General features: G+C 40.2%; 1 protein-coding gene across 3 annotated transcripts in view; it reads right to left on the bottom strand.

Annotated features, from left to right (window-relative positions):
• Positions 1-22,178, bottom strand: part of FSIP2 (fibrous sheath interacting protein 2) — a 225,397-nt gene that overhangs the window by 20,478 nt on the left and 182,741 nt on the right. For 2 of the 3 annotated variants that reach the window (XR_012799882.1, XM_075590484.1), the window contains exons 19-21: positions 5,529-5,765; positions 3,351-3,451; positions 2,682-2,752 (exon numbers count right to left, since the gene is read on the bottom strand). Coding sequence is in view for 2 of the 3 variants with exons in the window: in XM_075590484.1 (XP_075446599.1) it covers positions 2,682-2,752; positions 3,351-3,451; positions 5,529-5,765 (409 nt within the window). In the remaining variant the exon portion in view is untranslated. The remainder of the gene's footprint in view (positions 1-2,681; positions 2,753-3,350; positions 3,452-5,528; positions 5,766-22,178) is intronic. The other variant, XM_075590485.1, reaches the window with a different exon arrangement.

Below are 22,178 nucleotides of genomic sequence, written 5' to 3'. Positions count from 1 at the left end.
GGATTTTTTTTTTTTTGCAGCCTAAGGATGCCCTGTTTCACTTGCATTGAGAGCTCCTTTGACCGCACGTTGTGGGTTCACAGCAACAGCTTCCAAATGCGAATGCCACACCTGGAATAAACTCTAGGCCTTTTACCTGCTTAATTGATGATGAAATAACGAAGGAATAGCCCACACCTGTCCATGAAACAGCTTTTGAGTCAATTGTCCAATTACTTTTTGTCCCTTGAAAAAGAGGGTGCTACATATTAAAGAGATGCAATTCCTAAACCCTTCCACCAATTTGGATGTGAATACCCTCAAATTAAAGCTGATAGACTGCACTTTAAGCCTGTATTTTAACGGTAACTTAAATTTATTTTGGTACACAGCCGAAATAACAAAACTTGTATCAGTGTCCAATTATTTCCGGACCTAACTGTATATATATATATATATATATATATATATATATATGTATATATATATATACATATATATATATATATATATGCAAATACAACTGTATGCTCATCTGCATGTCTTAGGCAGGTCTGCAACCCCACCTTTCACCATTATCACCCAGCATACAGCACTTCCACTGCAGCAAGGGATTCTGGGAAATGACATGCAAATGAGCACTCAGTGCCACTTTTTGCTTCAAAAACCATTTTTAACATGGTTCCCTATAGGCTTATATATATATGTATATGTATATGTATGTGCTTTGTAGGGATTTGCAAATTTTATTAAATGTGTTTTGTGTTAAGACTGCTCGTGTATCCTAGAAACTACACACTGTAAATTGTCAGTTGTCACTTTTAGTGTGATTGTTAAATGATGAGAAAATCACATACACGTGGTGAGTTTTCTACTCCGTTAACGTCTGTCTATTCAAGCCTTTGAAATTAATATCTTGATGAAGTTTTATTTTCTTTCTTGCTCTGTTGTATTCACTCCACGTTATCATATGTACATGTCTTCTTATGATGATAAGAAAGTAGAAGATTTCAATGATGAAAAAAGTGCTGCTGCACTGCTTGCGCGAAAAAAGAGATGTTGGGACATCATGATCAAAAACATTTATTAGTTAAAAAACATAACAAAAAGTACTGGCACAGACACTCTTACGCGTTTCACACGTGTGCCAGTACTTCATTGGAATCTTCTACTTTCTATATCGACTTAGCCTGGTGAGCACATGTTGTAGGAGATGGTCCAGCGGTTCCTTGAGTGATATACAGCTCAACATTATTGTGCTTTCAGCTTAGCCAGTTGTTGCTGCACTAAGGAAGACTCCAAACACAGAGTGACAAGGATATATTGGATTGCAGGTTTGTGCAACTACACGTACTCCCCCCCCCCCCCCCTATCACCAAGACGTGAGCAATTTCAACCTCAATATTGTGGGGTTTGTGAAACGGAGAACGCATAAATTATATGGACTGTGTGACATTGATCCTGTTGATATTATACAAAGGAGACTATTATGTGTTATTTACATTGATTATATATACAGTATGAGGAGTTCTCTGGAACACTGGATTGGGAGCTATTCTTGGCTCGATTTGTTCACCATTCTTATGATGATAAACCTTTTTTATGAGGACATAACATTTTCCATAGTATAATACTGTTTTATTACAAAAATAGAAAATAAGGATTATTGCACTTACAATCACTCCTCTTGATTTCTATATATGGTGAGTGTGAAAGTTGCTGGTAAGTGATTGTGGTTCCTCTACACTTCCCTCTGTAATTTTAGTTAAATCCAACAAAACTATGAGCAGTCAGTGTCGTGCTATCTGTTCCCGTAAGCCTCAATTCGAAGAGAGGCACTACACACCCCTCGATGTTCCAATCACCACTTCTCAGTGGATGAAGAAAGGTAGGGTGTCTGCCAAACGGCGTCTCTCTCGATCAGCTGTCAGCGGGGATGCCTCGTCAGTCCGGTTCACAAGTGCGTGTCACAGATTTTGTTAGTCAGTGTGTAGTGAAAGAACGTCTGGCAGCTCCATGAGTCGTGCTGAAGCTGCAGCGCAGGAACACAGGTTCTCTACAGTACCTTGACAGGCAAGGACCAGAAGATCACAACCAGTGCACCTCAAATCCTGGGACTGCCTCCTAACCCCTTCCCCATCCTGGGAGAGCCTCTTAACCTTTTGTGTCTCTCTGTCACTGTGTGTTTCTTTGTGTTGCTGCTGAAAAAAATCTCCTCCTGCTAAACAAACCCCCTAAACGTCACCATCCCCCTCAATCCACAAACCTCTCAATTACCCCCCCCCCGCATAACAAACCTTCCTCCCTTAATCAACAATGCACCTCTCTCCCAAAAACCACCCTGTTCAACCCTATGAATGCGCTCCCCCCCTGCACCTACCAGCCCGCCGCTCAACACACTTTTGGCACTTAAAATGTCTGCCTGTGTCCTAAGTTTTATACATTTTTATCCACACCTGCTAAAGATTTGTGCCGTATACAAAAGCTAAGAGTTGTCATGGATTTGTCTCCGGCCAACAAAAGAGGTCGCAAACATATACACATGGAGAAGTAAAAGTTTCAAAAGCTTTGTAAACTATTATTTCATTTATAGTTTAAATATCTTATAAGTACTTCAAAAGTTACCTCAACCTATAAAAAAAAACAAATCTCCACATAAAATGATACTGCAGTTACAAAGGAAACAAAGAATAAAAATGAACCTTCAGATTTTTTCTTGTATGGTTCTATGGTCTGTTCAAAACACATGGTTGCTTTGGTAGAAGGTCTGTTCCTGAAATAATAAAATATTGTAGACATTCAACATAAGTTCTATTGGGAAAAAGTTAATTTTTAAAAAACATATTCAAAATATATGAAACTACATGCAAACATTTTCTTTTATCTATTTAAGTGCGGAACTTAAATATGGAACCTCTAAAAAAAAAAAAGGTATTGCATACTACGTTTGCACAATTGAAACTTGGCAAACATGCTATTCAATTACTGAGATATGGTAAATATTAATTTGGTTCTAGTACAAAGGCCAATATTCACTAAAGGGTGCTACAGTTTAGCACACCCCAACTCGCATTAAAATTAATGTTAGTAAAGACTTGCTGAAGCTTTGCACCCTTTAGTGAATATGTACCAGTGTGTTTTCTTCTCTTTGTATACCCTATGCTCAGTTTGATAGTGAATTCATGACTGACTATCATACTTAGGCACAGATCCACAAAAGCTTTCACATGCCACAGCTCCCATTCATTTGAATGGAACTAAACGTATGCTAAAGCTTAGCGCCCTTTGGTGAATTTTCGGCCATTGTGTAGCAGAGAATACATTTTTAAAAAATTCACAAAAACTTTACTTTCTCTAAATTGTGAACTCACATGTTTGATGAGATCCCTTCATCTTCTGATTTCTGTGATACATCCCCACACTGGAAATCCTGTTGGAGCTCTAGACTTGACATGCTAGTATATTCCAGTTGCTGAAAATGAAATAATTGATTTTATTGACTTTACAAATATGAAGAACATAACTAGCAACACATGTAGAAACATTTACATTGAAATCAAATAATAACAAAATGGCCTAACTAGGCTGCCCAATTTCTGTTGGGAATCAGAAGACCCTACAATATCCTTAGGTTCCTGTTAAATTTAGGGTAACCCTGCATTTACTCAAGCATTTTTTAATGCCCATACTCTAACTTCTATCACATCTATTTGGAGGCTATTCCAGGAATCCAGTACCATTCCTGTAAATAAGTACTTCCCACATGTCCCAAAACCTCCCACCCTTCAGTTTCAGGAAATAGTCTCTTGTTCTAGCACCTTGTCTAAAATGTGTATTCTTCTTATACCTTATGTAAACCTTTGATGTATTATACAGTTTCTATCATATCCCCTTCTCTCTTATAGGTCGTACATGTTAAGATCAGTTAGTATTTTCTAATAAGTTTTATGATGTAGACCATGCACCAATTAACAGGAGAAGTACACAGAGCGCAAGAACTCCTCTCGTGGGTAAATGAAGTTCACAGGAATCAAATCAACATGTATTAAAAGAAAAGAGAAAAGATCATGGTACAATACAGTTTAATTAACAAAAAATCCTTTGAGCAATGAGCTCCAGTACACTCACATGCTCCACAATCATTAAAAGCAGTTTAACCAACTCAGGGTTAGGAGCTATGCCCGCAATACAGCAAACACTTTTATTGCGGGCGTTGCTCCTAACCCTGAGTTGGTTAAACTGCTTTTAATGATCGTGGAGCATGTGAGTGTACTGGAGCTCACTGCTCAAATGATTTTTTGTTAATTAAACTGTATTGTACCATGATCTTTTCTCTTTTCTTTTAATACATGTTGATCTGATTCCTGTGAACTTCATTTACCCACGAGAGGAGTTCTTGCGCTCTGTGTACTTCTCCTGTTGTCTATTGAGGGATTGTGAAATTCCTCACACCAGCAGCATCTCCTCTTGGTGATATCATTTTTTGTGATTTATTTGTTGATATATTATAGGGTTTGCGCTTACCTTTTCTTGCACCATGCACCAATTAAGTAGCTTTTCTGTGCATAGCCTAATCTTGATGTAATTTTGGACATATGGTTTTACCAATAATCTATAAAGTGGCAGTAATACCTGTCTTTTCTAATACCTTTCCTTATACAACATAGAACCCTATTGGCTGTACCCATTGCTTTGTTTCATTCTTTGCCTACTCTTAAATCAGCTGAAATAATGACTTCCCGGTCCCTTTCTTCCGTAGTGGTTAACATTATTGTGTCATTAACCCTGTATTCTGCCTTTGGGTTTTTGTGGTCGAAGTGCACGCTTCTGCATTTCTTGGCATTACATTGTATTTGCCACATTTTTGACAATTCCTCTAATCTACCTACATAATTATTTTGTTTACTCTCCTCGAGTGTCAACCCTGTTGCATACAGCATATTTGTATCATCTTCAAAAAGGCATTCTTTCATTTTCAGGCTATCTGCAATGTACAGTAGTTAATAGAAACATGAAAGAGAGCAGAACATTTAGGTACTCCTCTAGCCGCCTGCTCCTCCTCTTAGTGGAATTTTATTTATTTTGGAATTGTGTGGTGTTCACGTCAATGTTTTTGCAGCTGTGTACAAAGGCAATTTTGGAGCAGAAAGTAATAATTTTCATCTTGCATTTCTTTGCTCCAATGTATCAAGGTCTTTGCTCCAATTTGAGATAGCTTGCAATTTGAAAGTGTTAATGTGAAGAGGTACATGATGGACATATTACAATTCTACCAAATTGTGCACCAGCATATGACACTGTTTTTTTCTGCATCAGAATATCTGTCAGTCCAAAGGTTTGATACATATGCAGCTTGGAGCTGAAATTGGTGCATTAAACCACAAATACATACTCTTTTATGCGTTGATATGTATCCCAATCATGTCTTGCTAGACAATGTCTTGGTTTGCTCTATTCAGAAAATATAAAAGTGTTCTGGACCACCAGTTTCATGTTTTACGATAAGACATATACTGCACCTTATGTATTTATAAAATAGAATTACTTACATTTAAATATATTTTCTTTGAAGCAAGCACACATGTATCTTCTTTTAAGACGACCTCTTCTTCAGTGTAATTTATATCTTCCTTCCAACTTATTGTACTATCATTATTCTGTTCATGGGGAATATCATGAGCCACGAGACGAATGATGAGATCCTGTTTGTTTTGCACATCTTTTAAAAGTTCCACTTTGGTAATGTCAGGTTTCACCAAGCTCAAAAATGAGTTTCGACACCCAGCCTGAAATGTACATTTCAGTTACTGGTTTGCCTTCCTATGAGTGCTGATATATATTACAAATCAAATATTAGTGGGTGGCTAAGGTAAGCGCTTCGACTAGCGGCGGCAAACTGGGGGGGCTAGATAACTGGTCTTTCTTGTCATTTAGTTTTTGCAGCATATTACTACTCACTCCAGCCTCCACAGAGGCGCTGGATCCCGGGTCACTGGACACGGAGCGGCAACTACCGACCTCACTCTCGGCATAGTGAATCAAAGGGAGGGTGGGGTCGTCCTCATCCAATGGACGTACGAGGGAATCTCGGAGGGGATAAACGAAAGGACTACCGCCGGGCGGTGCATCAGGCAAGACCAGGGATTGCGGAACGGCAGGTTTGAGCGCTAACAGGTTACGCCGACAGTACACAAGTAAGGTATTCCACTTGGAGTCGTGATCTACAATTACATCTACCAGGCGAGCTTTGGCAAAACCCGGGAGTTGTCGCAAGGCCGTCTGTAAAGTCTCTAAGGGTAAGGCCATGGGCACTCGGGCCAGCGCTACGGCGCGACGAGTAGGCGTGCGTACTTGACGGGCCCAGTCTCGTATCTCGTGACGGGTGGGCAAAGCCATGGTGATCACAATTTAGGTTCGAGGGGCACCCCAGGTCTGATATCTCAGCAGTGCCTCCAAATGTAGCCCTGCTTCCTATCACTAGCAAGCTGCTACTATGTGCTGTATTACCTGCTGGCTCGCAGCGCCTCCACCTGCGACAGCTCCCGCCAAAGGGGGAGTGAGTCTTTGCAGGACGTATATGCAAGAATTACACTTACACAGCCAAGTTCTAAAACCAATCTCTTTTACTTGCAGGTCAAACTCACGGTACATTACATGCCATAATATTCCTGTGTACGGGTATACATTATATAACAGCCACGGCGGACGTCAACATTTCCTAGCGCCACGGCGGACGCCCCACAACCTGCGCCACGGCGGACGCCAACAATAATCCCCCACTCCCGCCACCGGGTGAGCCCACCCCGTGTCCAATACTTAAGGATTAGTCCTCCCGCTCACAGCAGGCCCTATGTGTGTGTATGGGTGACTGCGCAGCCACTATGTCTCAGGTGAATGAATGATACAGTTGGTGCACTTGATGAAATACCTGCCGAGCACTCCGGTGCTCGGAACTGCCACGATCTTCAAAAAGGGTCTCTGTACGTCGACACTGCTTTATCCCCCTCTCTCTCTCTCTCTCTCTCTCTCTCTCTCTAGGGTTCGGGGCGCTCCCACCCGGACTCCGGCAACTCGAAGGGGGGGGGGGGTCTGAGCCCAGACCTCCCTCTCGACAGAATAGTCTCGGTCAAAACTTACAGTACTAGGGGAGCAGGAACCTTACTAAGGCGATCCCTAGCTCAGCTTGTCTCGAAGGTGACTCAGGGCTAGCTGGGCCTGGGGCACCTGGCCTGCGCCTGGGCGGTTCAACCTCCCCTCACAGACTCTCCGTCTCCTCTCCTCTCCAATCAGCTCTGGCCCCACGTGCGTGCAACCACTGCCTATATCTCTGGCATCTCCTCCGCCCATTGGCTAGACTCTCTCACCTGACCCTCCCCGCAGGGGCTGGGTCAAGGGACATGCTTCCTCCCGCCAAATGCACTCTCCTCCTTCGCGGGCTTTTACAACTACTATTTGCAAGCGCAACCTCCTGCTCATTGGGGGTGAATCCGGGGTCACGGCTACACTAGCAACTGTTTATTGTGTACTTTTTTTGTGAAACTGTGACTATGGGCTCTATGCAGTAAGCGCCGAAAAAGTGCAATCGCCAAGGGTTGCCGATAGGCCTTATTTTGGCGATTTGCCCTCGCAGTATTCATTAAGGGCCGAATCCATGCCGATCCCTGCCGAATCACTGCAAAAGCAAAACTGCCGATGATCCTGTGCCGAAACAGCCTGGCTCCCGATAACCTGCCGATAGGCCGTTTCTGCCGATAAGTGTTTGCAGCAGAGAGAGACCAGCCGCTCTCTCATGCACAAACATCGGCAAAATAAAAATTATTTATAAACAACTTTGACTCCTAATGTACATGTGCAGGGGGTCTCCGGAGCTGAACCGCATTGGTTTCAGGTCCGGGGACCACCTGCTTCCCGAGATACAGGCCCCTTTATGAGGTGCCGGTATTCCTCTGCATTTAAAGGTCCCGATCACGTGACCGCGGAATGTAAACAAAGCAGAGGGATACCGGCACCCCATAAAGGGCCTGTATCTCGGGAAGCAGGGGGTCCCCGGACCTAAAACCAAAGCGGTTCAGCTCCGGAGACCCTCTGCCCATCTACACTATCAGTAAAACACACATATCAATAAACACTCGTTCCTTACTTTTGCGGCTATGTGCTACGGTAATGAAGCAGCATGAAGGTATTTTTAATAATAGTGTACTGTGAGCAGGGGGTCCCCTGAGCTGAACCACATTGCTTTGTGGACCAGGGACCCCCTGCTTCCCGAGTTACAGGCCCCGGTATGTGTCATCGGGTGGCAGTGTCGCCGCCATCTTTATAGCGTTCCATTCGCGCCGTGTCCGCTATAAATATGGCGGCGACATTGTAACCGATGCCCCAAACCGGGGCCTGTAACTCGGGAAGCAGGGGGTCTCTGAGCCACAAATCAATGCGGTTCAGCTCATGGGACCCCCTGCTTCCGCACAATATTATTAAAATACATAAATGCTGCTTCATTACCATAGCGTATAGCCGCTAAGGCAATGAAGGGGTTAAGGCAGAATAGCATGTTTATTGGGGACATTTGCCCCCAATAAACATTGCAATAAACAACATACACCCCCAGTGTATTTAAAATACATAAACAACAATAAATACATTAAATACATATAGCACTCACCCATTTCCGGCTGACACAATGAAGGCCATCCTCATCTTCCTCCTGCCCATGCCCCCTCTGCTGCTGCAAAACAGACACAAGAATGAAAACATCCAATGTAATGTCCCCTAACCCCTTAATCACCATAGAGGTTATTAACCGCTACAGTCATTAAGGGGTTAACCCACCCTCACCCACCACTCGGGAGGCCTACATACCCTCCCCCACTAACCCCCCGCCCCCTGAGGCCTAACCACCCTCACCCACTACCCACAAGGGAGGCCTACCCACATACCGTTGGGGCCAATACCCCCTCCCCCCACCCCCAGTACCCACAATAAAAACAATACACTGCCCCACATTAAACATTATTCTATTTATTAAATACATTACCCACCCCCTGTGCCCCCCCCATAAATACATGATTTATCCATTTACATACAGGGTTCATAACCCAGCACCACGCGAGTCCCCGGCGGGGCACCTGACAGACCTATAGGGTACCAGCAGCTCGTTTCAAACAGGTTCTGGAGGCCTGTTGGTGGGTCCCGCTAAGCGCCATGGCCCCCAGGTGGTCTCCTTGGGTCACCGTGGGCCACAATTGGGTCCCCACAGTAGGCCCGCGGATGTCTGGGAGGCCCGGGTCAGACCCACGGGTGTCTGCGGGGCCTCGGGTGGTTCCCACGGGGGTATGGGGAACTCACGAGTGCTCACTACGGGTCGGCGGTGCCCCCACGGATGTGGGACCACCGCTTCATCCCCGCACCTATGGGTCCGCGGTGCCCCCACGGATGTGGGACCACCGCTTCATCCCCGCAGACTACGGGTCCGCAGTGCCCCCACAGATGTGAGGCCACCGCTTCATCCCCGCAGGTGTCACCCGTGGAACCACCAGCCTGATACCCGTGAGATACCCGAGGAGACAGCAGGTGGTCTCCAGAGGTCTCACGCAGAACCAAGAAACCAACCGTGAATGTAAAAAAAATAAACCTGGCCTATACATTCAATACATACAATCCCCCCCCGCCCCCCAACACCTACAGTACAATAATGTGCAAAATAACTATTATCCAGATAGGGATAATAGATTATTTGCCCATTATTAAACACATTAACTAGCATATTAAAATAAATAAAGTACTACTAACCTCATCAATAAGAAGCCCCCGTCGCCAGCAACATCCTTGTCTTTCGTTGCCCACCAAATACATAGCCAATACAAAGCCAATACATTGCAATTACATTAAGATACCAATTAACCCCTTAAACACCTTATCGGATAATAACCACAAAGGTAATTAAGAGGTTAAGCCACACTGGCACGATACCCACCCTTCACCCATTCATTTGTACAGTGGCTTCATCATGCAACAATATATATATATACAGAGAGAGAGAGAGAGAGAGAGAGATACACACACGATGAACCAATATACAAATAAATGTAGAAGGGTTATCAAAAACATGCTGTACTACAAATAACACTTCTCCATACAGACACACTACAATAAAATTAATTTCCTTTAATAATCCAATCTGATCTTCCAATCAAAATCCTCAAATGCCAATCAAAAACCTCAAATGACAATCAAAACATTGCATTTACATTGTATATATGATGCATACAATCTATGCACCATATACATTCGGCAAATGAATGTTAACAATAACATATTCAAAACAAAATACCAATACATCCAAACAAGTATACTATTTAAACCAATCCAGTAAACATAAATCAATTAGCATTCATTAATTACATCCCTAAAGCATTTACATTCCATCCCTAACAATTAAACAATTAAGTAATTCAAGCATTGAACAGAACAAGTTATCCTGTGAAAAAATATAAGTCCCAACAAGAATACAATATACAAAAGCAAGCCTCACCCTGACCTAAAGTACACCATACAATAGCAACAATTACATCTATCTAATTTTAAAATACATTATACACACATTTATGCATAGCAGCATAGCCAAATTAATTTAAAACACACCAAATGAAGCTTTTAAAACAACACAATTTCTTACCTTGTATGTATATATCGATCTAGACATACAGTGGCAAGAAATGATATACCAAAAATAAATAAATACACATGTTAAAAAAACTTTTAACAAAATTAACAAGTTAAATAAAATACATTTCTTTAGTTCACTTACCATTACTTGACCCACTCACCGACTCCCGTTGAACAGCTTACTCTCGAACCAATCCATGCACAGGAACCCATAAAATAATAAACCATAAAATAAAAAACCATAAAAAATTAAAACACGGCAATCCAGGGGTCTTCTATTTGTAATCCATCTTCATCTGTATTCTTCTTTGTATCTTCTTTTGGGGTCTTCTTTTCGTCATCGGCCACGCCCTGGTCTTCTTTCTTCTCCGGAGGTCCTTCCTCCTTGGCGTCTGGCTTCAAAATGAGACGACATAGGCTTTTAAAGGCCTATGACGTCACATTTTTGTCATGGTTCCCACGGCCGATTGGGCCGTGAAAACCATGTGTTTTGGCCGAGAGAAAAAAAATGATGACGTCACTTAAAGGCAATGAAAGCACAGCCAATCAGAATGGCTTTGCTTCAATTGCCTTTAAGATGACGTCATTAAAAGAAACATGGCCGTCCTCACATGGTACGGTAGCCAATCAGAACGTGGGAACTCCATCCCAACTCTGATTGGCTCTAGTATACCATGTGACAGAGGCTTGGGGGAGAACAGATGTGACGTCATTGAAAGCCTGTCACATGGTACTAGAGCCAATCAGAGTAGGGATAGACTTCCCACGCTCTGATTGGCTACCGTACCATGTGAGGACAGTCATGTTTCTTTTAATGACGTCATCTTAAAGGCAATTGAAGCAAAGCCATTCTGATTGGCTGTGCTTTCATTGCCTTTAAGTGACGTCATAATTTTTTTTTTCTCGGCCAAAACACATGGTTTTCACGGCCCAATCAGGGCCGTGGGAACCATGAAGAAAATGTGACGTCATAGGCCTTTAAAAGCCTATGTCGTCTCATTTTGAAGCCAGACGCCGAGGAGGAAGGACCTCCGGAGAAGAAAGAAGACCAGGGCGTGGCCGATGACGATGGATTACAAATAGAAGACCCCTGGATTGCCGTGTTTTATTATTTTATGTTTTTTTATTTTATGTTTTATTATTTTATGGGTTCTTGTGCGTGGATTGGTTCGAGAGTAAGCTGTTCAATGGGAGTCGGTGAGTGGGTCAAGTAATGGTAATTGAAGTAAAGAAATGTATTTTATTTAACTTGTTAATTTTGTTAAAAGCTTTTTTAACATGTGTATTTATTTATTTTTGGTATATCATTTCTTGCCACTGTATGTATGTATGTATGTATGTCTAGATCGATAGATAAAAACAGGGTAAGAAATTATGTTGTTTTAAAAGCTTGATTTGCTGTGTTTTAAATTAATTTGGCTATGCTGCTATGCATAAATGTGTGTATAATGTATTGTAAAATTAGATAAATGTAATTGTTGCTATTGTATGGTGTACTTTAGGTCAGGGTGATGCTTGCTTTTGTATATTGTATTCTTGTTGGGACTTATATTTTTTCACAGGATAACTTGTCCTGTTCAACGCTTGAATTACTTAATTGTTTAATTGTTAGGGATGGAATGTAAATGCTTTAGGGATGTAATTAATGAATGCTAATTGATTTATGTTTACTGGATTGGTTTAAATAGTATACTTGTTTGGATGTATTGGTATTTTGTTTTGAATATGTTAAGGTTAACATTCATTTGCAGAATGTATATGGTGCATAGATTGTATGCATCATATATACAATGTAAATGCAATGTTTTGATTGTCATTTGAGGTTTTTGATTGGCATTTGAGGATTTTGATTGGAAGATCAGATTGGATTATTAAAGGTAATGGATTTTATTGTAGTGTGTCTGTATGGAGAAGTGTTATTTGTAGTACAGCATGTTTTTGATAACCCTTCTACATTTATTTGTATATTGGTTCATCATGTGTGTGTATATATATATATATATATATATATATATATCTGTATATATATATAGTTGCATGATGAAGCCACTGTACAAATGAATGGGTGAAGGGTGGGTATCGGGCCAGTGTGGCTTAACCCCTTAATTACCTTTGCGGTTATTATCCGATAAGGTGTTTAAGGGGTTAATTGATATCTTAATGTAATTGCAATGTATTGTCTTTGTATTGGCTATGTATTTGGTGGGCAACGAAAGACAAGGATGTTGCTGGCGACGGGGGCTTCTTATTGATGAAGCAGTAGTACTTTATTTATTTTAATATGCTTGTTAATGTGTTTAATAATGGGCAAATAATCTATTATCCGTATCTGGATAATAGTTATTTTGCACCTTATTGTACTGTAGGTGTTGGGGGGGGGGAGGGATGTATGTATTGAATGTATAGGCCAGGTTTATTTTTTTTACATTCAGGGTTGGTTGCTTGGTTCTGCGTGAGACCTCTGGAGACCACCTGCGGTCTCCTCGGGTATCTCATGGGTATCAGGCTGGTGGTTCCACGGGTGAAACCTGCGGGGATGACTGCGGCGGCCTCACATCTGTGGGGGCACCGTGGACCCGTAGTCTGCGGGGATGAAGCGGTGGTCCCACATCCGTGGGGGCACCGTGGACCCGTAGTGAGCACTTGTGAGTTCCCCATACCCCCGTGGGAACCACCCGAGGCCCTGCAGATACCTGTGGGTCTGACCCGGGGCTCCCAGACATCCGCGGGCCTACTGTGGGGACCCAATTGTGGCCCACGGTGACCCAAGGAGACCACCTGGGGGCCATGGCGCTTGGCGGGATCCACCAATAGGCCTCCAGAACCTGTTTAAAATGAGCTGCTGGTACCCTGTAGGTCTGTCAGGTGCCCCGCCAGCCCACCGGGGACTCGCGTGGGGCTGGGTTATGAACCCTGTATGTAAATGGATAAATCATGTATTTATGGGGGGGCACAGGGGGTGGGTAATGTATTTAATAAATAGAATAATGTTTAATGTGGGGCAGTGTATTGTTTTTATTGTGGGTACTGGGGGTGGGGGGAAGGGGTATTGGCCCCAACGGTATGCGGGTAGGCCTCCCTTGTGGGTAGTGGGTGAGGGTGGTTAGGCCTCACGGGGTGGGGGGTTAGTGGGGGAGGGTATGTAGGCCTCCTGAGTGGTGGGTGAGGGTGGGTTAACCCCTTAATGACTGTAGCGGTTAATAACCGCTATGGTGATTAAGGGGTTAGGGGACATTACATTGGATGTTTTCATTCTTGTGTCTGTTTTGCTGCAGCAGATGGGGCATGGGCAGGATGAAGATGAGGATGGCATTCATCGTGACAGCCGGACATGGGTGAGTACTATATGTATTTAATGGTGTTTGTGTATTTCAAATTGGCACATTCACTATTATCCATTTGTGGATAATAGTAATTGTGGCCATTACTATACTGTATGTGTTAAGGGGGGGGGTAGTTATTTCTTTAGAAGTATGTATGTGTTTTGACATTAATTGGGGGGGCACATAATTGGTACTGCAGGCCTGCGGGTAACACCCGAGGGCCCCCGCCGGCCTATGGTATCATTGAAGTGCATATATGTGTATGTTAGGGGTTGTTGGGGTTATATATATATATATATATATATATATATATATATATATATATATATATATATATGTGACAGAATTATAGACAGCGCCCCTTACCAAACACACCAAAAATGCTGCAACGCTGATATATGTGGTAGGTGTTTGCACCAGGTGGATAAATTGAGTTCAAACAGATAAATATCAATATAAAAAGTGGCAGGGGCCGTATGTATGCCCAATTGAAAATGTGTTAAAAAGAAAAAGTGTGCATAAAAATCAAAAAGAAAAATAGAAAAATATGAACAAAAATTGATTCAAATTCTATCAAAAATAGAGGACAAAAGAATAACTGTGCAATTGACATAAATAACTAAAAATATGCAAGGTCCAACCTAACCTAAATTGTGAATTACATTCAAGTCATAACAAATAGTGGACCAAAAACAATAATATTCAAAAAAAATTGATAAAGCAATTGTAATTGTTCACAAAAAATACTTAAGTCCTCAGATTGTCCAGGATAAATGAATCACAAAAGTACAGGCTGCTTCTTCTTGGGTTCACCGAACTCCCACAGCACCTATTTAGAAAAAAGAGAAAAGAAGCGCCCGATCCTTGTGTAAAATCAGATAAGAATTTTAATACATCACGGACAAGACAAATGCACACTTACAATTTGTCTGATAAAATCAGGCATATTATGGGACCAGCCCATGCACCAACTGAAGACTCCACGATCGTCTCTGTGTAAACTGAAGTCCTTTGAAGTGCTGGATCTTATATAATAAATTGGAACATAAATATCTAAATACTGAAAACAAATTATATAATAATAATATTTAACAACAAAAGCTAATATTTAAAAATAAATAATATAACCTTTTTCACCTAATCAATTTAGAGACAAATAAAACAAAACATAATATTAGTAAATTAACCATATGTATAAAAGTAATAAAACTCATGTTATATAATAGCCCTTGTTAAAAAATTTTTTTTTTTTTTAAAAAACATTGAATGCTTTAAGAGGACAACCTAGTATAAATTATTTTGTTGAATCATAATAACCCAAAATAATTACTAGTTAGAACTTATACTATTAGAGATAAACCATGTAGTAGGAACATTACTAGAATGTTGATTTAAGCTTGTTTCGGAGAGTAGATGGAATTTAAAACTCTCCATGTGTATTGCAAAGGAAGAGATGAAATGACATCGTGTTAATGCTGTAATGTTAAGTACGTGTGAATGTTGAGACCTTATATCTGCTATTAGATTATCTTTATATTTATTAAATCAAATGATAGACATAGAATGATAAGTTTCACATATATAATTAACTTTATATTTTTATATATATTCATTTATTATTTATAGTTGTACTAACCCTAATAAGATTGATTATATGATTGGAGATTGGGATACCACTGTTCCCACTTGCGGTCCCCACTGATCTCCTAAATGGAAATACTAAAGTGACATGAGATTTGTATGATGTGTAAATATTCAGGACAATCTCCCTATTTGTATGGGAGCTTGGAGATAATGATGGATAGAGTCCACGCTACAAATGAAGATAGATGAACCAAGAAGCAGCAATCCAGAGCTTGTTGTGAAAAAAGGTTGATAGTAATTGACTAGATATAGAAATTATGTGTACTGTGCAATATTAATATTGATTATACATGAACAAGTGATCAGTGTAAATAAATTCCCATGGTTCTAATTGATTTATTTATAGACAACGTTTTGAATATGTGTGTATTAAGTGATATAGTGCAAACCTAAAATGTGTTTTGATTCTTATTAAGTATTCTATGTATTAATAAAGTGTAAAAACTTTTAATAACATTTTATAATGATTGTATAGTGTTTGTGTGATTGTGATTAATACAGTTCAGACCAGGGGTCTCTCATTGCCTCCACTGACCGGGACCCCAAAGGGAGCACGATAAACATGCTCAACCCAGACCTCCGAGATCCCAATAGTGGAGACACGAGATGCATTAAACAATAGTGCTAATATCGATACAGTCATTGAGACCTACTGGACTCAATGTTTCTAACATATATATCCAGTAGGTCTCCCTTAAATTCAGTTTCTTGACTCTGTCACCACTTAATACAGTTAGGGGAACATGTTCCAAACACAAGACTCTTAAAGAGGATGGATCCTTATTGTGTTTGTCCAGAAAATGCCTAGACAGGTTACTGCACCGACACACTTTATTCGAGCAAATACCCAGTATGTACCTGGCAGATACCTGGAATGCGCCGCTCCTCACCTCTGACAAGCCCCGTTGCGTTTGCCTTCCCAGCCTGGGTTCATGCCTGGCTGACTGGCGGCTGATCTGTTAAATGATAATGATTAGGATTTAATAGGCTGCAATGCTTCGCGTGTCTACCAGATGGCATAAATTCATGAATTGTAATGCAGTATATATATATATACTGTGCAGTATTGCAGCCAGGGGGAATAAAATGCTTCAATCCCTGCCTGGAAAATACCTCAATGCACTCGGGCAGAAAACAGTCACAAACCTCAATACACCCGGGTATACCCGAATTCGTGGGACTAGCCGAGCTCGAATAAAGTGTGTCGCCAGTGTATGAGTTGTAATACCATGTATGATGTTTCGTCTGTGTTCCAGGAATCTTGTACTTAGAGTTCGTGTGGTTCTCCCCACGTATTGGTATCCACATAAACATGTGATTACATATATAACAAAGGAAGATAGACAGTCCATATAACTTTTGATTTTATGTATAGATTTATTGTGATGAGACTTGATTTGGTCAGTTTCACACATGTATTTACAGGTTAAGCATCTACTTCTACCACAAGTAAAATTTCCTTTTGTTATTGGTCTAATAATGGGGGAATCGATAGTTTGTTTCAGGCGACTTGGAGCCAATATGGTCTTTAGATTCCTGGCTTTTTTATATACAATCGGAATATGTGTTGGTAAATTGTTCCCAATTATAGGGTCGTTTAATAATATTTTCCAATGTTTGTTAAGAATTGTTGTGATACCTCTTGCTGAATTGTTATAAGTCGTAATGAATAATGGTGACTTGAATCTATCTTTAGACTCAACCGTTTTCTGTTCTTCCCTATTAGGTTTATTAAGTAAGGTATGACGGTCTAACAGACTGACTTTTCGGAATGTCTCCAGTATGGTATGTCTATTGTACCCCTTGGCTAAAAACCTTGATACCAGTAGTTCCCCCTGGGCCAGATAGTCAGAATGTATTGAACAATTCCTCCTAATTCTGAGAAACTGGCCCCTGGGGATGTTGGCAAGCCATCTTTTATAATGATTGCTATCATTATGTAAATAGCTGTTTGTTGCAACTGTTTTGAAGTGAGTTTTTGTAATGATGTCACCACCTGGACTGGCCTCCAATACAAGATCCAAAAACACTATACTAGTTCTGTTTGTGTTAAATGTGAATTTTAAATCCATGTCATTTTGATTGAATGATGATAGTTTTTGTTCTAAATGTTCCAATTCACCGTCCCAAATTAAGATTAAATCATCTATGTAACGGCCATAGTACACGAGACTCGCCCCCAGATCCGCATCACCCCACACATTGAGTTCCTCCCACAAACCCATGTAGAGGTTAGCATAGCTGGGGGCAAATCTCGTGCCCATGGCCGTCCCACAGATCTGCAAATAATATGTGTCTTCAAAAAGAAAATAATTGTGCTCTAATATGAATGAAATTGCCTGTAAAATAAATGTGGACTGTGTGTTGCCTAAATTACTATCCAAGTTAAGAAAATGCTCAACTGCTTCAAGACCTTTGTTGTGTTTAATGCATGTGTATAGCGATGTAACGTCGCACGTGGCCCAGATGTACGTTGGTTTCCACCTTATTTCAGAGATGGAGTCGAGGACGTGCAGCGTGTCCCTCAAATGGGACCTCAATCTGCTCACTAATGGTTGTAAAAAATAATCCACATATTGGGACACGCTGGACGTCATCGACTCCACCCCCGAAACAATGGGTCTACCTGGTGGATTGGAAATGTGTTTATGTAACTTAGGAATATGGTAAAAAATGGGTGTTCTGGGATAACGTATATATAAAAAATTAAACTCAGCTTTTGTTATGATTTCCAAAGTGAGGGCTCTATTCAGGAATTTTCCTCAATAGAGCCCTCACTTTGGAAATCATAACAAAAGCTGAGTTTAATTTTTTATATATACGTTATCCCAGAACACCCATTTTTTACCATATTCCTAAGTTACATAAACACATTTCCAATCCACCAGGTAGACCCATTGTTTCGGGGGTGGAGTCGATGACGTCCAGCGTGTCCCAATATGTGGATTATTTTTTACAACCATTAGTGAGCAGATTGAGGTCCCATTTGAGGGACACGCTGCACGTCCTCGACTCCATCTCTGAAATAAGGTGGAAACCAACGTACATCTGGGCCACGTGCGATGTTACATCGCTATACACATGCATTAAACACAACAAAGGTCTTGAAGCAGTTGAGCATTTTCTTAACTTGGATAGTAATTTAGGCAACACACAGTCCACATTTATTTTACAGGCAATTTCATTCATATTAGAGCACAATTATTTTCTTTTTGAAGACACATATTATTTGCAGATCTGTGGGACGGCCATGGGCACGAGATTTGCCCCCAGCTATGCTAACCTCTACATGGGTTTGTGGGAGGAACTCAATGTGTGGGGTGATGCGGATCTGGGGGCGAGTCTCGTGTACTATGGCCGTTACATAGATGATTTAATCTTAATTTGGGACGGTGAATTGGAACATTTAGAACAAAAACTATCATCATTCAATCAAAATGACAAAGATCTAAAATTCACATTTAACACAAACAGAACTAGTATAGTGTTTTTGGATCTTGTATTGGAGGCCAGTCCAGGTGGTGACATCATTACAAAAACTCACTTCAAAACAGTTGCAACAAACAGCTATTTACATAATGATAGCAATCATTATAAAAGATGGCTTGCCAACATCCCCAGGGGCCAGTTTCTCAGAATTAGGAGGAATTGTTCCTTACATTCTGACTATCTGGCCCAGGGGGAACTACTGGTATCAAGGTTTTTAGCCAAGGGGTACAATAGACATACCATACTGGAGACATTCCGACAAGTCAGTCTGTTAGACCGTCATACCTTACTTAATAAACCTAATAGGGAAGAACAGAAAACGGTTGAGTCTAAAGATAGATTCAAGTCACCATTATTCATTACGACTTATAACAATTCAGCAAGAGGTATCACAACAATTCTTAACAAACATTGGAAAATATTATTAAACGACCCTATAATTGGGAACAATTTACCAACACATATTCCGATTGTATATAAAAAAGCCAGGAATCTAAAGACCATGTTGGCTCCAAGTCGCCTGAAACAAACTATCGATTCCCCCATTATTAGACCAATAACAAAAGGAAATTTTACTTGTGGTAGAAGTAGATGCTTAACCTGTAAATACATGTGTGAAACTGACCAAATCAAGTCTCATCACAATAAATCTATACATAAAATCAAAAGTTATATGGACTGTCTATCTTCCTTTGTTATATATGTAATCACATGTTTATGTGGATACCAATACGTGGGGAGAACCACACGAACTCTAAGTACAAGATTCCTGGAACACAGACGAAACATCATACATGGTATTACAACTCATAACCTGTCTAGGCATTTTCTGGACAAACACAATAAGGATCCATCCTCTTTAAGAGTCTTGTGTTTGGAACATGTTCCCCTAACTGTATTAAGTGGTGACAGAGTCAAGAAACTGAATTTAAGGGAGACCTACTGGATATATATGTTAGAAACATTGAGTCCAGTAGGTCTCAATGACTGTATCGATATTAGCACTATTGTTTAATGCATCTCGTGTCTCCACTATTGGGATCTCGGAGGTCTGGGTTGAGCATGTTTATCGTGCTCCCTTTGGGGTCCCGGTCAGTGGAGGCAATGAGAGACCCCTGGTCTGAACTGTATTAATCACAATCACACAAACACTATACAATCATTATAAAATGTTATTAAAAGTTTTTACACTTTATTAATACATAGAATACTTAATAAGAATCAAAACACATTTTAGGTTTGCACTATATCACTTAATACACACATATTCAAAACGTTGTCTATAAATAAATCAATTAGAACCATGGGAATTTATTTACACTGATCACTTGTTCATGTATAATCAATATTAATATTGCACAGTACACATAATTTCTATATCTAGTCAATTACTATCAACCTTTTTTTACAACAAGCTCTGGATTGCTGCTTCTTGGTTCATCTATCTTCATTTGTAGCGTGGACTCTATCCATCATTATCTCCAAGCTCCCATACAAATAGGGAGATTGTCCTGAATATTTACACATCATACAAATCTCATGTCACTTTAGTATTTCCATTTAGGAGATCAGTGGGGACCGCAAGTGGGAACAGTGGTATCCCAATCTCCAATCATATAATCAATCTTATTAGGGTTAGTACAACTATAAATAATAAATGAATATATATAAAAATATAAAGTTAATTATATATGTGAAACTTATCATTCTATGTCTATCATTTGATTTAATAAATATAAAGATAATCTAATAGCAGATATAAGGTCTCAACATTCACACGTACTTAACATTACAGCATTAACACGATGTCATTTCATCTCTTCCTTTGCAATACACATGGAGAGTTTTAAATTCCATCTACTCTCCGAAACAAGCTTAAATCAACATTCTAGTAATGTTCCTACTACATGGTTTATCTCTAATAGTATAAGTTCTAACTAGTAATTATTTTGGGTTATTATGATTCAACAAAATAATTTATACTAGGTTGTCCTCTTAAAGCATTCAATGTTTTTAAAAAAAAAAAAAATTTTTTTAACATGGGCTATTATATAACATGAGTTCTATTACTTTTATACATATGGTTAATTTACTAATATTATGTTTCGTTTAATTTGTCTCTAAATTGATTAGGTGAAAAAGGTTATATTATTTATTTTTAAATATTAGCTTTTGTTGTTAAATATTATTATTATATAATTTGTTTTCAGTATTTAGATATTTATGTTCCAATTTATTATATATTAGATTAATGTATTTGTTATTTGTTTTAAAGATGTTAACATGCCAATTGATTATTATTATTTTTTAGTTAACTCATTTGTAGATGAACATCGTTGCACCAGGTTTAAATTAGCTTAAACATTGCCCATTGAACTGAATACAGCTGTGTAAAAACGTTAGACATTGGTCGAAGGGACTATTTAACACCAGGCAGTTCAGTGTGGTATCCATCCCCTGATGAAATCCGCAAGGACGGAAGAAACGCGTAGGGATATGTGGCAGTGAACCTACGGTGGTCGAGCAGCTCCCAGCTACCAACGTGAAGACGCAGAGACGCAGAGACGTGTGTGAAGTCCCTTCCGGGTCCCAGTGTTCCACGAGAGAGGTGAATGGCGGCCGCACGCTACAACTAAGCAGCCGCAAAGGAAAGTACAGATTCCCTTACTCTCTGGGACAACTCTCTGGAACAACGGCTGATACAGACACAAGATCCAGCACTTCAAAGGACTTCAGTTTACACAGAGGCGATCGTGGAGTCTTCAGTTGGTGCATGGGCTGGTCCCATAATATGCCTGATTTTATCAGACAAATTGTAAGTGTGCATTTGTCTTGTCCGTGATGTATTAAAATTCTTATCTGATTTTACACAAGGATCGGGCGCTTCTTTTCTCTTTTTTCTATATATTTATTTATATTCATGTATTTATTTATGTCGATATATTTATTTATTTATTTAGTGTGGGGCTGGTGTGTGTGATTATTTTTTATTGTGGGTGTGGGTGAAGGGGGTATTAGCCACAACGGTGGTTTGTTTAGGGCTTGGGGGTGGGTAGCGGGAGGGCTTAACCCCTTCATGAC

Source organism: Ascaphus truei, chromosome 3 (genome assembly GCF_040206685.1).
Source record: "Ascaphus truei isolate aAscTru1 chromosome 3, aAscTru1.hap1, whole genome shotgun sequence".
Taxonomy (NCBI): domain Eukaryota; kingdom Metazoa; phylum Chordata; class Amphibia; order Anura; family Ascaphidae; genus Ascaphus; species Ascaphus truei.
The sequence above is the reverse complement of the archived record's forward strand: the minus strand, read 5'-3'. Positions and strand labels throughout refer to the sequence as shown.